Source organism: Bombina bombina, chromosome 2, assembly GCF_027579735.1.
Source record: "Bombina bombina isolate aBomBom1 chromosome 2, aBomBom1.pri, whole genome shotgun sequence".
Lineage (NCBI taxonomy): Eukaryota > Metazoa > Chordata > Amphibia > Anura > Bombinatoridae > Bombina > Bombina bombina.
Genome location: NC_069500.1, coordinates 602997231 through 603013011, shown reverse-complemented (window position 1 = coordinate 603013011; position 15781 = coordinate 602997231). Strand labels below are relative to the sequence as shown.

The 15781-nt window shown below is 37.1% G+C and overlaps 1 protein-coding gene across 3 annotated transcripts in view; it reads right to left on the bottom strand.

Moving 5' to 3' along the window:
- APBA1 (amyloid beta precursor protein binding family A member 1) overlaps nucleotides 1-15781 on the bottom strand; it is a 458099-nt gene that overhangs the window by 65232 nt on the left and 377086 nt on the right. For all 3 annotated transcript variants that reach the window (XR_008400662.1, XM_053702520.1, XM_053702519.1), the window contains exons 6-8: nucleotides 4851-4996; nucleotides 3349-3381; nucleotides 289-375 (exon numbers count right to left, since the gene is read on the bottom strand). Coding sequence is in view for 2 of the 3 variants with exons in the window: in XM_053702520.1 (XP_053558495.1) it covers nucleotides 289-375; nucleotides 3349-3381; nucleotides 4851-4996 (266 nt within the window). In the remaining variant the exon portion in view is untranslated. The remainder of the gene's footprint in view (nucleotides 1-288; nucleotides 376-3348; nucleotides 3382-4850; nucleotides 4997-15781) is intronic.

The window sequence follows — 15781 nt, the reverse complement described above, 5'->3', positions numbered from 1 at the left end:
AACACAACTAACGTAATTCCCATGAATCTTCTAACACTTTCCCAGTGTTTCAAAAAACAGTAGCAAGGGTGGATAAAATACATAAAAACATATAATTATTGAACCATAATAATACAATCAAAGAGGGCACGGAATGTAATAACCCAGTTGCTTCTCATCTTACAAGAACTTGTTCAGTAACTACAACTTCAAAGTAATGTCACTGACAAGCTACATATTAAAAACAAAGGGCATAGTTGTTTTGTCTTTGAACGGATGGTGAAAAGGAAATAAAGTCATTGCGTGTACCTGTGTGTCAGCATTCAGCACTTTTATTCTCTGGGTAGAAATAAAGAGGTCCACTTCTGTCATGGGCTGGGCTTCTCCTTCAGCGGCCTACACACACAAACAACATAATAAGCCAACAGAGCTGTCATACTCCACAAGTAATATACAGACTTGCTGCTATGACAATATTTGTTGTACAAAAATGTAAGATACAAAATGAATGAAAACCACAGATTCCTCATTTTTTACCTGCTGTGCAAACATTTATCATTTGTATTTTCATGTTAACATACTAGTATTTTTTTAAGAAGTATAAGCCATTTACTGACACCATTTTTAGTAAAAGTGATAATAAACCCAATTCTTTCATGACTTAGAGCATGTGATTTTAATCAACTTTTCAATTTACTTCCATTATCTAATTTGTTCTGTTCTCTTTGTATCCTTTGTTAAAAAGGTTACCTAGGTAGGCTCAGGAGCTACCGATTAGAGCTGCTGTTTGGTGGCTGCCCATATATGCCTGATGTTATTCGTTCAACTAGCTTCCAGTAGTGCATTGCTGTTTCTTCAACAAAGGATACCATGAGAATGCAAAGGATACTAAGAGAATGAAGCACATTAGATAATAAGTAAATTGGAATGTTGTTTAAAATTGTATCTTCTATCTAAATCATGAAAGAAAAAGTTTGGGTTTCATATCCCTTTAATACACAACAGATAACCCATAAAACACTGTAAAAAAATATTAGACTGCTATTTCTTTTTTTTCTTCTAAAATAAATCCTGCCATCAATACTGGTAGAGAATTTATTAACCCCTTAACCCATTTGGAAGTATATATACGTTGTTCTGTACTTTGCTTATGAGGGCAGATGCCAGATCATTACACACAGTGACACGATCATCTGCTGGTGCCGGTGGGAGGTGTGGGATGGAGTCCAGGAAGCGGGTGGGCTGCCCACCAGTAGAGGGGGGAGGGAGAGGGAGGTAGTGGGGGGCCCTAAACTGCAGGGGAAAAAAATTAAATTAGGGAAGAGAGAAGGAAGGGGTGCTATGCTACAGAAAAAGGTGGAGTGGGGGGTCCCTAACTTGCAGTTGCGAGGGGGTAGAACCACAACACTACAGAAAAAAATTCAAATAAAAAAAAAAAAATACATTAAAAAAACGGGTTTTATAGATGGCGGCACTAGTTAGAGAGGGGAGGTTTAGAGAGCTGTTTGGCAGGGATCAGGGAAGTTGGAGGGTTAGGTGGGATCCTACACTGCAGAAAATATTAAAACATATATAAAAAAAAAAGGCCTTACATTTTTCCATTTCACAATTAACCCCTTCACCGCTGAGAATAATAGAAGTGTGGTGCACAGCTGCTAGTAGTGGCCTTCTAAGTACCAGAAAGCAATGGCAAAGCCATATATATCTGCTATTTCTGAACAAAGGGAATCCCAGAGAAGCTTTTACAACCATTTGTGCCATGATTGCACAAGCTTTATGTAAAAAAAATTCAGTGAGAAACCCAAAGTTTGTGAAAAAGTTAATGATTTTTTTTATACATGAACGCAATTGGCGGTGAAATGGTGGCAAAATGGGCCTAGATAAATACCTTGGGTTGTCTACTTAAATATATATATAGTTTTGACAGGTAAATAAAAAAAAAAACAAGGCTCTATTTCTGTTTAAATGGAGTGATAGCAAAAATTCTCCGGTATTTTAGGCTAAGTTTTTCTCTGAAAGTCCCGGTAGTGAAGGGGCTTATAAATGTTTATGTTTTTACTTTTGTGCCATAACCCCTTCCTGTAGTTTCTGCTAAAAAATGTATTCAAAATAAGTTTGGACTTTCTGAACTTTTTATACTGGTATAAATTGCTTGAATTAACACCCGTTCGATTCACAACGTAAAAATTAATAAAAAATTTAAAGGGCCATTATAGTGTTTAAATTACATGCTAATATGAGCATATAATTTTTTCACTGTTACAGTCCTTTAAATGCACAATATGCTTTTGGTTTGGTAACAAGGTTTTCCTCAGCTCGCAATAAAACAAATAAACATATAACAGATTTGCACACACAAAGCACTTCAAAATCAATATAAATGATTTGTATATTTAGAAAATAAATATAAGTGCAATATAATATTTATTTTTACAATCTGTACACATAAATGAGCTTGTATTGTATGCACAAACATGCACAGTTGTACAAAAACAAACTTGCATCAAGTATGTACAGACCTGAATAATTAAAAAAAAAAAAAAATACTATTTGATTTTTTTTTTCTTGCATCCAGCAATTTCAAAACATTTGTTGAAATCCAAAGGTATGTGTTTACAAAATATGTGTAACATACATAAATGACAAGGATTCTGTTCATTTGTTAGTTGCACTATGATACAGATACTAAAAACATGACACCCAGATGTGGTTTCTAGTTTGTACCTCCCGTAAATTAAAGGGATACTAAACCCAATTTTTTTTTATTTTATGGTTCAGATAGAGCATGCAATTTTAAGCAACTTTCAAATTTATTCCTATTATCAATTTTTCTTCATTCTCTTGGTATCGTTATTTGAAAAAACAGGAATTAAAGCTTAGGAGCCGGACCATTTTTGGTTTAGCACACTGGATAGCTACATTTAGCCACCAATCAGCAAGCGGTACCCAGGTGCTGAACCGGCTCCTAAGCTTTAATTCCTGCTTTTCAATAAAGATACTAAGAGAACAAAGAAAAATTGATAATAGGAGTAAATTAGAAAGTTGCTTAAAATTGCATGCTCTATCTGAATCATGAAATAAAAAAAATTGGGTTTAGTATCAAATTAACCAAAGAGAGGACACTATTCAAGCTGAAAATTTGATCTACCTCTGACATCAGTTGAAATATGGTAAAATGAAATGACTTTATGATCAGTGATAAAAAAGGTAATGCTAATTTTAACTGAGAAAAGTCTCTTTCTTAAAGTATAGAAGTTTGCTGGATGCAGAAAATGTGAAGTAAAGTAAATAAAAAAAGAAAAGGGGAAAGCAAACAAAGAATAAAAAAGAACAAAAGCATAACATCAAACTGATGAAATTGTACTGCACCTTCTTCCTGCTTTTGGCTAATTTCTGGGCCATCTGCTTGGCATGAAATAAACAAAGATAGGAATATGGTTAGATAGTGATTTACAGAGACTGCACATAAGCAGTGAAAGACACTCATAGGTAGATTCTTCTTACAGGTCTGACAGATTGTAACATAATTTACAGGAACAATCCCCCATTTATAAACTTGCTAAATGGAGATACAGATACCTTTAGATCTTATTGTTATGTCGCTACAATAAAAGGACATGAAATACAAATTCTCTTTCATGAATGACATAGACATACAACTTTAAATAACTTTGTGCTTGCTTCTCTTAGTATCCTTTGTTGAGAGAGCAGCAATAAACTACTGAGAGCTAGCTGAAGACATCAGACGAGCCAATGACAAGAGGCATAAATGTGCAGTAAACCCAATAAGCAGCTACCCGCCACTAGGGTATTGCTGCTCCTTATAATACCTAGGTATGATTTTCAACAAAGGATACCAAGAAAGCAAATTAGAAAATAGAAGTAAAATGGAAAATTGCATGCTCTGAGTCATGAAAGCTTAACTATGACTTTCTTGTCCGACAGGAAACTCAAAATTTTATTTTACATTTACAATACATTTCCAATTTACTTCGATTAGCTTACACATTCTCCTGGTATCCTTTGTTGAAAAGCATACCTAGGTAGGCTTAAAAGTGTACACATCTGTAGCACAATATGGCAGCAATTTTGCAACAATGCTTTAACATTGTTATACAATTTTAAGCACTAAATTGTACCAGTGGTTGCACAATATATACCGTTAAAATCAATGCTGCAAATCTGTTGCCATATATTGCTGTAGACACATGTACACCCCTAAGCCTACCTAGGTATATTCTTCAACACATGATACTAAGAGAATGACGCAGATTTGATAATAGGAGTAAATTGGAAAGTTGTTTTCCCTTGCTCTATATTTTATTTTTTTGTGTTTCATGTCCCTTTAATAGATAAAAATATATAATTTTGCTATGTAACAATCTCTTTTAAATTGCACAATGAGCTGGGACACCTATAATATAGCAAAAATATTTTGTGTGTTATTTTTTTCTAAAAAAAATGGAAAATAATATTTTAGGTGGCAATGCAGAGCCCCTAAAATTCACAACAACGTACTTGCTATGATCTCCAAGATGAAAATAAAATAAACTGTTCAATGAAACATGAAATTAACATCATGAAGACAACTTATGATAGAATATGAATGCGGAATTGAGAGAATGACCCACCTAAACATTTACAGTCATCACCCAAGATACTTAGTGGCTAAAGAATAAACACATTATCCAGGGATGCAGTGGGCAGCTCACTTATCTGGAGCCCGAGCAACACCCCCCCCCATTTTGCTCAGTGACATTATAAAATTGTACAGCAGATTATTGGGGTGTCACAAAAATATGGTACAAAAAGCCCTGCAACTCACTGATCTTTAGGACAGTCACAAAGATGTATCAGTTAAAACCGCTCACCTTAATTCTACTGACAGCTTCCTGCGCTTGCATCATGCGTACATTTTTAGAGGGGGTCTTGTCAGATAGCAGCTGTGTGGAACCAAGATAATTGGCAGCAAAAATGATGCCATCGATTAAGTCTTCTGGATCACAGGGCCCAGGCACTATAAGAAAATAATCACAATTACGTAGCATAGGAGAAAAAGAAAAGATGGTTACATTTTATAGGAGGAATAATGAGCCAAGAAAGTTTGTTTGGTTTTATATTATAGAATGCTGAGGTAAAGTGCAACTTTTGTATTAGGCTTAGCTATTTATGATTGAACTGAATGCAGCTTCTATAACTAGAATGCAAATGAAAATATAATTAAAAGACAAAATAAATAAAAATATAGCCACTTAAGATGAATTTAGTGTCATAAAAAAGCTCCCTTTGAAGCTCCTTAAAGTGAATGTAAATTTTGATGAACCAGTGCACTTTCATTCATCAAACTTTACATTTCACTGGCTTTGTTAAAATACTTACCTATTCTTTGCGAAAGCCGCTCAAGCGCTTCCCCGCCCGTCGCAAGCCTCTTCCTACGTCAGAAATGACAATCCCGGCGTTCCTCCAATCACGGCGTTGCTTTAGGCAATGATTCCCTAGGGGGGAAGCCGTGATTGGAGGATGCCGGAATCGTCATTGCTGATATATGAAGAGGCTGAAGCTGCTTTCAAGAAGAAAAGGTAAGTATTTTAACAAAACCAGTGAAATGTAAAGTTGATGAATGAAAGTGCCCCTGTTTTTAATAGGATTTTTAAAAAACGGGCACTCATTCCGCAAACTTTACATTCACTCTAACAGAATTTACCTATATATTTACATAGTTACCTAGCGCTGGTAATGCAAACATTACATGCTCTAATGAATTTGCGCATGTCATTTTTACATGAAACTGTACCTTCAAGTTAACGGTCTCCATTGAGTATAAAAAAATACCTCTGCTTCCTTTTGTATACTACAATACATGCTAGAATGTTAAACGATTTCTATATATTATGTTATCAAACATCTAATCAAATGAGATGGTTAGACTGTGGTTTCAGAAAGCCACTGACCATTAACTATAGGGATCAATAAAATCACACAAAGGCCAAAAAAGCTTCACAGCTTTAAACAGCTTTGTGCCAAGGCTGTGGGCAAGTCTAGTCAAAAAGTCAATAGAAATAGTTTTACAACAATAAGCTGCAGATGCCACACGTCAAATCTACTTCTTCAGGTGATTAGAAAATAAAGAAAGAAAAACGCACAGGCACATGACATACAATAGAGATACAGGTAGTAATCTATCATTTAACACAATGCTACTGTAAACAAAGTTACCTCATGAGGGACAAACAGAAGTTACTAAATTCTAGTGCAATAACTTTACCATAAATTATAACTGTGTGTTGTACACAAAAGAAACAAAAAGAACAAAAACAGGAATATACTTTCGGATGTCAGATTAGTGGAAAACTGGCAGTGCAAATCTTTATGTGAATACAGCGCTAAATAAATATTCAGGTGTAAAAGCAAAACACTATTATTTTGAGTTTAACTAACTGCATTTACTATATGTCTAAATCATCAAAGGTGTTAAATGCATACACCCCCATGTTTTAATGTTACACATAAGGATGTGGCCAGTGACTGGAGCATATTTAAATGGTACTAAAACGGATTATTTGTAGTTTTATTATGTGTAGTTGAAAAAACCTTGCATTATATTTTCATTATTTACTTTGTGCCTTTTCCCTTAATTTATTCTGACATTGTTGCTTTTCTAAATTCCACTGTGTTTCTTTAAAGTAACGGGCGCCACCATTTTTTAGCTTAAGAGTTTCCCCTTATTTATCCTTCCTGCAGAGAGCAATTACTTATCTATATAAACCAGGCAATAAAAGAGAATGTCTGAACAAGGCTGTGTTCAACGTAGGATAATCAAAAAAAATTCCACACTGCCTTCTTTGCTCAGAGATAAATAGAAAACTAGTTCAAACATGGTGGTTCCAATAACTAAATCTTTATACTTATAATAGTTGTTTAAATATTGCACATATAACTGTAAATATACATCTACATATTCTAAGGCTAATCTCTGCTTTAAAAGCATCACTTTGTCTAGCCTGTAATTACTGTTTAACATACCTTTAAAGGGAAAGTATAGTCAAAATTAAACTTTCAGGATTCCGATAGAACATGTGATTTTAAGCACCTTTCTAATTTACTCATATTAACAGTTTTTCTTTGTTCTCTTGGTTTCTTCATTTAAAAAAGCTGGAATGTAAGCATAGACATTGGCCCATTTTTGGTTCAGCACCTGGGTAGCACTTGCCGATTGGTGTATAAATGTAGCCATCTAATCAGCAAGCGCTACCGAGGTGCTGAGCCAAAAATGGTCCGGCTCTTAAAGGGACAGTCAAGTCCAAAAAAAACTTTCATGATTTAAACAGGGAATGTAATTTGAAACAACTTTCCAATATACTTGTATAACCAATTTTGTTTTGTTCTCTTGGTATTCTAAGTTGAAAGCTAAACCTAGGAGGTTCATATGCTAATTTCTTAAACATTTAAAACTTCCTCTAATCTGAATGCATTTTGACCACTAGAGGGCATAAGTTCATGTGTTTCAAATAGATAACATTGAGCTCATGCACGTGAAGCTAAAATGCAGGTCTGTCAAAAAAACTGAAAGAAGGAGGCAGTTTTCAGAAGCATAGATACAAGGTAATCACAGAGGTGAAAAATGTATTTCTATAACAGTGTTGGTTTATGCAAAACTGGGGAATGGGTAATAAATAGATTATCTTTCTTTTTAAACAACAAAAATTCTGGTGTTGACTGTCCCTTTAAGCTTACTTTCCAGCTGTTTTAAATAAAGATACCAAGAGAATAAAGAAAAATTGATAATAGAAGTAAATTAGAAAGTTGATTAACATTGCATTCTCTATCTGAATCATTAAAGTTTAATTTTGACTAGACTATCCCTTTAAATATAAAACATACCTAAGACAGTAACAACTGCACTGCAGTCAAAGCAATTTGATTTATTTAGCTGCATTTCTTTCAACCTTACTATGCATAATATTTTGATAATAAAACACTACAATATAAGAAAAAGCATACACTCACAGTAATCTTTGCTTACAGTTAAAATTAAAAGGGACAGTAAAGACAAAAGTAAAAACTTTAGTGATTTTGATAGAGCACACAATTCTAAAACAAGTTCCAATTACTTCTATTATCAAATTTGTTTTGTTCCCTTGGTATCCTTTGTTGACGATTAAATCTAGGTAGGCTGATAGGAGCTCACATGTCTTATGCATGCTATAAAAAAATGTTTCAAACACAGCTGCCAGATGACCAAAGACACGTGCACGCTCCTGAACTTACTTAGGATTACTCCAAGAGAACAAAGCAAAATTGATATTAAAAGTAAATTTGAATGTTGTTTAAAAGTTCATGAAATCCATTTAAGTTTAATTTTGACTTCACTATCCATCTAATGGTGTAAAAGTGTTTACACTTTACTCCATGTATATATAATTAAAGGGACAGTTAACACCAGAATTTGTGTTGTTTTAAAAGATAGATAATCCCTTAAACGGACATGAAACCCTACATTTTTCCTTCACAATTCAGATAGAGAATTACATTTTAAACAACTTTCCAATATACTTATATTATTTAATTTGCTTCCTTCTCTTGTTATCCTTTGCTGAAAGGTTTATCTAGCTAAGCTCAGGAGCAGCAAAGAACCTAGGTTCGAGCTGCTGATTGGTGGCTGCATATATATATACTGATTGTCATTGGCTCACTCATGTGTTCAGTCAGCAACCAGTAGTGCATTGATGGTCATTTAACAAAGCATACCAAGAGAACAAAGAAAAATTGATAATTGGAGTAAATTAGAAAGTTGCCTAAAATTGCATGATCTATCTGAATCATGAAAGAAAAAAGTTGGGTTTCATACCCCTTTAATTACCCATTACCCAGTTTTACATAGCCAACACAGTTATAATAATACACATTTTACCTCTGTAATTACCTTTGTATCTAAGCCTCTGCAGACTGCCCCCTTATTTCAGTTCTTTTAATAGACTTGCATTTTAGCCAATCAGTGCTCACTCCTCAGTAAATTTACGTGCATGAGCTCAATGTTCTCTTTATGAAACACATGAACTAATGCCCTCTAGTGGTGAAAAACTGTCAAAATGCATTTAGATTAGAGGTGGCCTTCAAGAAATTAGCATATGAGCCTCCTAGGTTTAGCTTTCAACTAAGAATACCAAGAGAACAAAGCTAAATTGGTGATAAAAGTAAATTGGAAAGTTGTTTAAAATTACATGCCCTATCTGAATCATGAAAAAAATGTTGGGACTTAACTGTCCCTTTAAGGACTGTTATTATATATATTTTTTTGTATTTTCTGAAATATGTTCATATGCTGGATTCTGTTTGGCTTCTTTCCAGTTCAATTAGCAAGGAGTACACAGCCATAAAAAAGCAAAAAGTAAATGTGCGATTTGTATCTAAGCGATCACTTTCTTTTTCCTCCCTTTGGACTAAACAGATTTTTTTTAGCCCCCTACTGGTTATAGAAGCGGTGGCACTTATTGCACATGTACAAAATAAATATATTTTATTAATTCTTTACTTATATGTGTTAGTGTAGTTTATAATTACATCACCGCCAGTGTTCCCTCTAAGGTCAGTTTTGTTAATGGCCCAGCAGTGAAACAGTTAAAAAGGGAACCACACCTTACAGTTTGCATTGTGTAGTGTTTGCTAATTGCTCTAATTAACTGTTTCACTTCTGGGCCGCTAACAAAACTGACTTTAGAGGGAACACTGATCACCCCACACATTTGCATAATGCTTTCAGAAAAGGATATAGAAGTGCAACAAGAAAATGTTCATATACAGTAGATATAAAAAGTCTACACACCCCTGTTAAAATGTCAGGTTCTGTGATGTAAAAAAAATGAGACAAAGATAAATAATTTCAGAACTTTTTCCACCTTTAATGTTACCTATAAACTGTACAACTCAATTGAAAAACAAACTGAAATCTTTTAGGTAATGGGAAATAAAAATAAAAAAATAAAATAATATGGTTGCATAAGTGTAAACACCCTTTTATAACTGGGGATGTAGCTGTGTTCAGAATTAAGCAATCACATTCAAAATCATGTTAAATAGGAGTCAGTACACACCTGTCATAATTTAAAGTGCCTCTGATTAACCCCAAATAAAGTTCAGCTGTTCTAGTAGGTCTTTCCTGACATTTTGTTAGTCACATCCTACAGCAAAAGCCATGGTCTGCAGAGAGCGTCTAAAGCATCACAAGGATCTCATTGTTAAAAGGTATCAGTAAGGAGAAGGGTACAAAAGAATTTCCAAGGCATTAGATATACCATGGAACACAGTGAAGACAGTCATCATCAAGTGAAGAAAATATGGTGCAACAGTGACATTACCAAGAACTGGATGTCCCTCCAAAATTGATGACGAGAAGAAAACTGGCCTGGGAGGCTGCCAAGAGGCCTACAGCAACATTAAAGGAGCTGCAGGAATATCTGGCAAGTACTGGCTGTGTGGTACATGTGACAACAATCGCCCGTATTCTTCATATGTCTGGGCTATGGGGTAGAGTGGCAAGACGGAAGCCTTTTCTTACAAAAAAAAACATCCAAGCACGGAAATTTTTTTGCAAAAACACATCTGAAGTTTCCAAAAAGCATGTTGCAAAAGGTTTTCTGGTCTGATCAAACCAAAGTTGAACTTTTTGGCCATAATTCCAAAAGATATGTTTGGCGCAAAAACAACACTGCATATCACCAAAAGAACACCATACCCACAGTGAAGCATGGTGATGGCAGCATCATGCTTTGGGGCTGTTTTTCTTCAGCTGGAACTGGGGCCTTAGTCAAGGTAGAGGGAATAATGAACAGTTCCAAATACCAGACAATATTGGCACAAAACCTTCAGGCTTCTGCTAGAAAGCTGAACATGAAGAGGAACTTCATCTTTCAGCATGGCAAAGACGCAAAGCATACATCCAAATCAACAAAGGAATGGCTTCACCAGAAGAAGATTAAAGTTTTGGGATGGCCCAGCCAGAGCCCAGACCTGAATCCAATTCAAAATCTGTGGGGTGATCTGAAGAGGGCTGTGCACAGGAGATGCCCTCGCATTCTGACAGATTTAGAGAGTTTTTGCAAAGTAGAGTGGGCAAATCTTGCCAAGTCAAGATGTGCCATGCTGAAAAACTCATACCCAAAAAGACTGAGTGCTACAATAAAATCAAAAGGTGCTTCAATAAAGTATTAGTTTAAGGGTGTTCGCACTTATGCAATCATATTGTTATAGTTTTTTTTTTTTATTTCCCTTTACCTAAAAGATTTCAGTTTGTTTTTCAATTGAGTTGTACAGTTTATAGGTCACATTAAAGGTGGAAAAAGTTCTGAAATGATTTATCTTTGTCTCATTTTTTTACATCACAGAAACCTGACATTTTAACAGGGGTGTGTAGACTTTTTATATCTACTGTATATTAGAGATTTTATTATTAAACTATTCCTTGCAGTGACGGACCTACTCAACTGAGGGCCCAGCAGCAAAACAAATAATTTTTTTATGGACCATCAAAAGTAACTCAGTAGTAGCAATATACATGCTGCTCTATATAAGGATTTTGATTATGGATAGATAAACCTGAAACTTGCACTAAATGGATGTGTGTCTATCCTAAACCATTAAACTTAAATTTTGAATTTCCTATCACTTTAATAAAATGCTTTAGTCATACATTTTATCTATTAAAGCAGAATGCAAAAAGGAAATTTATGCTTACCTGATAAATTGATTTCTTCTACGATACGACGAGTCCACGGATTCATCCTTACTTGTGGGATATTATCCTCCTGCTAACAGGAAGTGGCAAAGAGCACCACAGCAGAGCTGTCTATATAGCTCCTCCCTTGATTCCACCCCCCAGTCATTCGACCGAAGCTATAGGAAGAAAAAGGAGAAACTAAAAAAGGTGCAGAGGTGACTGAAGTTTGAAAACAAAAATATAATCTGTCTAAAATGACAGGGAGGGCCGTGTACTCGTCGTATCATAGAAGAAATCAATTTATCAGGTAAGCATAAATTTCCTTTTCTTCTACTACATGTGGGATACAATACCAAAGCAACAGGACACGGATGAACGGGAGGGACAAGACAGATACCTAAACGGAAGGCACCACTGCTTGAAGAACTTTTCTCCCAAAAAAAAGCCTCAGAAGAAGCAAAAGTATCAAATTTGGAAAATTTGGAAAAGGTATGAAGGGAGGACCAAGTCGCAGCCTTACAAATATGTTTAACAGAAGCATCGTTTTTTTAAAAGCCCATGTGGAAGCCACCGCTCTAGTAGAATGAGCTGTAATTTTTTCAGGAGGCTGCTGTCCAGCAGTCTCGTATGCCAAACGGATGATGCTTTTCAGCCAAAAAGAAAGAGAGGTAGCCGTAGCTTTTTGACCCCTACGCTTTCCAGAATAGACAATAAATAGAGAAGATGTTTGACGGAAATCCTTGGTCGCTTGTAAGTAAAACTTCAAGGCACGAACCACGTCCAAGTTATGTAACAGACGCTCCTTCTTAGAAGAAGGATTAGGACACAAAGGAGGAACAACAATTTCCTGATTAATATTCTTATTTGAAATAACCTTAGGAAGGAATCCAGGTTTAGTACGCAAAACTACCTTATTAGAATGGAATATAAGATAAGGCGAGTCACATTGAAATGCAGAAAGCTCAGAAACTCTTCGAGCAGAAGAGATAGCAACTAAAAACAAAACTTTCCAAGATAAAAGCTTAATATCTATGGAATGCATGGGTTCAAACGGAACCCCTTGAAGAACATTGAGAACTAAATTCAAACTCCATGGCGGAGCAACAGGTTTAAACACAGGCTTGATTCTGACTAAAGCCTGACAAAAAGACTGAACATCTGGGACATCCGCCAGACGTCTGTGTAGTTAAATTGACAAAGCAGAAATTTGTCCCTTTAAGGAACTAGCTGATAATCCCTTCTCCAATTCTTCTTGGAGAAAGGACAAAATCCTAGGAATCCTAACCCTACTCCATGAGTAGCCCTTGGATTCGCACCAATAAAGATATTTACGCCATATCTTATGGTAAATTTTCCTAGTGACAGGCTTGCAAACCTGAATCAAGGTATCAATGACCGGCTCAGAGAATCCACGCTTAGATAAAATCAAGCGTTCAATCTCCAGGCAGTCAGCTGCAGAGAATTTAGATTTGGATGTTGGAACGGACCTTGGATTAGAAGGTCCTGTCTCAGTGGCAGTTTCCACGGTGGCAGAAATGACATTTCCACTAGATCTGCATACCAAATCCTGCGTGGCCACGCAGGCTCTATCAGGATTACCGAAGCCCTCTCCTGTTTGATTATGGCAATCAGACGAGGTAGGAGAGGAAAAGGAGGAAACACATAAGCCAGGTTGAATGATCAAGGTACTGCTAGAGCATCTATCAGTACTGCTTGGGGATCCCTTGATCTGGACCCGTAACAAGGAAGTTTGGCATTCTGACGAGATGCCATCAGATCCAATTCCGGTGTGCCCCATTGACGGATCAATGCCACAAACACCTCCAGATGGAGCTCCCCCGGGTGAAAAGTCTGACGACTTAGAAAATCTGCTTCCCAGTTCTCTACTCCTGGGATATAGATTGCTGATAGATGGCAAGAGTGAGTCTCTGCCCATCGAATTATCTTGGAAATTTCTGTCATCGCTAGAGAACTCTTTGTTCCCCCTTGATGATTGATATATGCTACAGTCGTGATATTGTCCGACTGGAACCTTATGAATTTGGCCAAAGCCAACTGAGGCCACGCTTGGAGCGCGTTGAATATTGCTCTCAGTTCCAGAATATTTATTGGTAGTAGGGACTCCTCCTGAGTCCAAACACCCTGAGCCTTCAGGGAATTCCAGACTGCACCCCAGCCCAAGAGGCTGGCATCCGTCATCACTATGACCCATGCTGACATGCGGAAGCACATTCCCTCGGACAGATGATCCTGTGACAACCACCAAAGAAGAGAGTCTCTGGTCTCTAGATCCAGATTTATCAGAGGAGATAAATCCGCATAATCCCCATTCCACTGTCTGATCATGCACAGCTGCAGTGGTCTGAGATGTAAGCGAGCAAACGGAACGATGTCCATTGCCGCTACCATTAACCCAATGACCTCCATACACTGTGCCACTGATGGCCGAGGAATGGAATTAAGTGTTTGGCAAGAGGTTAGGATCTTTGACTTTCTGACCTCCGTCAGAAAAATTTTCATGTCTACCGAGTCTATCAGAGTTCCTAGGAATGGAACTCTTGTCAGTGAACTCTTTTGTATGTTCACCTTCCACCCATGAGTTCTTAGAAAAGCCAACACGATGTCCGTGTGAGATTTGGCTAGATGGTAAGTTGATGCCTGAATCAAAATATCGCCCAGATAGGGCGCCACTGCTATGCCCCGTGGCCTTAGAACCGCCAGAAGGGACCCTAGCACCTTTGTGAAGATTCTGGGAGCTGTGGCCAACCCGAAAGGGAGGGCCTCAAACTGGTAGTGTTTGTCCAGAAAGGCGAACCTGAGAAACTGGTGATGATCTTTGTGAATAGGAATGTGAAGATACGCATCCTTCAAATCCACGGTGGTCATATATTGACCCTCCTGGATCATTGGTAAAATTGTTCGTATGGTCTCCATCTTGAACGATGGGACTCTGAGAAATTTGTTTAGGCATTTGAGATCTAAAATTGGTCTGAAGGTTCCCTCTTTTTTGGGAACCACAAACAGATTTGAGTAAAACCCCTGCCCCTGGTCTAGTTTTGGAACTGTGCAGATTACACATGGAATATAGGTCTTCATATAGGTCTTCTACACAGCGTAAGAACGCCTCTCTTTTTGTCTTGTCTACAGACAAACGTGAAAGATGAAATCTCCCTCTTGGGAGAAAATCCTTGAATTCTAGTCGATACCCCTGGGTCACGATTTCTAATGCCCAGGGATCCTGAACGTCCCTTGCCCAAGCCTGAGCGAAAAGAGAAAGTCTGCCCCCTACTAGATCCGGTCCCGGATCAGGGGCTGCCCCTTCATGCTGTCTTGGTAGCAGCAGCAGGCTTCTTGGCCTGTTTACCTTTATTCCAGGTCTGGTTAGGTCTCCAGACTGACTTGGATTGTGCAAAATTCCCCTCCTGCTTTGTGGCAGAGGAGGAAGTAGAGTGTCCACCTTTAAAGTTTCGAAAAGAACAAAAATTATTTTGTTTAACCCTCATTTTAACAGTCTTGTCCTGAGGAAGGGCATAACCTTTACCTCCAGTAATGTCAGAAATTATTTCCTTTAGTTCAGGCTCGAATAGGGTCTTACCTTTAAAAGGAATAGCTAAAAGTTTAGATTTGATGACACATCAGCAGACCAAGACTTAAGCCATAACGCTCTACGTGCTAGAATGGCAAAGCCTGCATTTTTTGCCGCTAATTTAGCCCTTTGAAAAGTGGCATCGGTAATAAAAGAATTAGCTAGCTTGAGAGCCTTAATTCTATCCAAAATATCATCTAATGGGGTCTCAACCTTAAGAGACTCCTCTAGAGCCTCAAACCAAAAAGCTGCTGCAGTAGTAACTGGAACAATGCACGCTGGTTGTAGAAGAAAACCCTGATGAATAAACAATTTCTTTAAAAGACCCTCTAATTTTTTATCCATAGGATCTTTGAAAGCACAACTGTCCTCAATAGGTATAGTTGTACGCTTAGCCAGGGTAGAAATAGCACCCTCCACCTTAGGGACCGTCTGCCAGGAATCCCGAATGGTGTCAGATATGGGAAACATTTTCTTAAAAGTAGGAGGGGGAGAGAACGGAA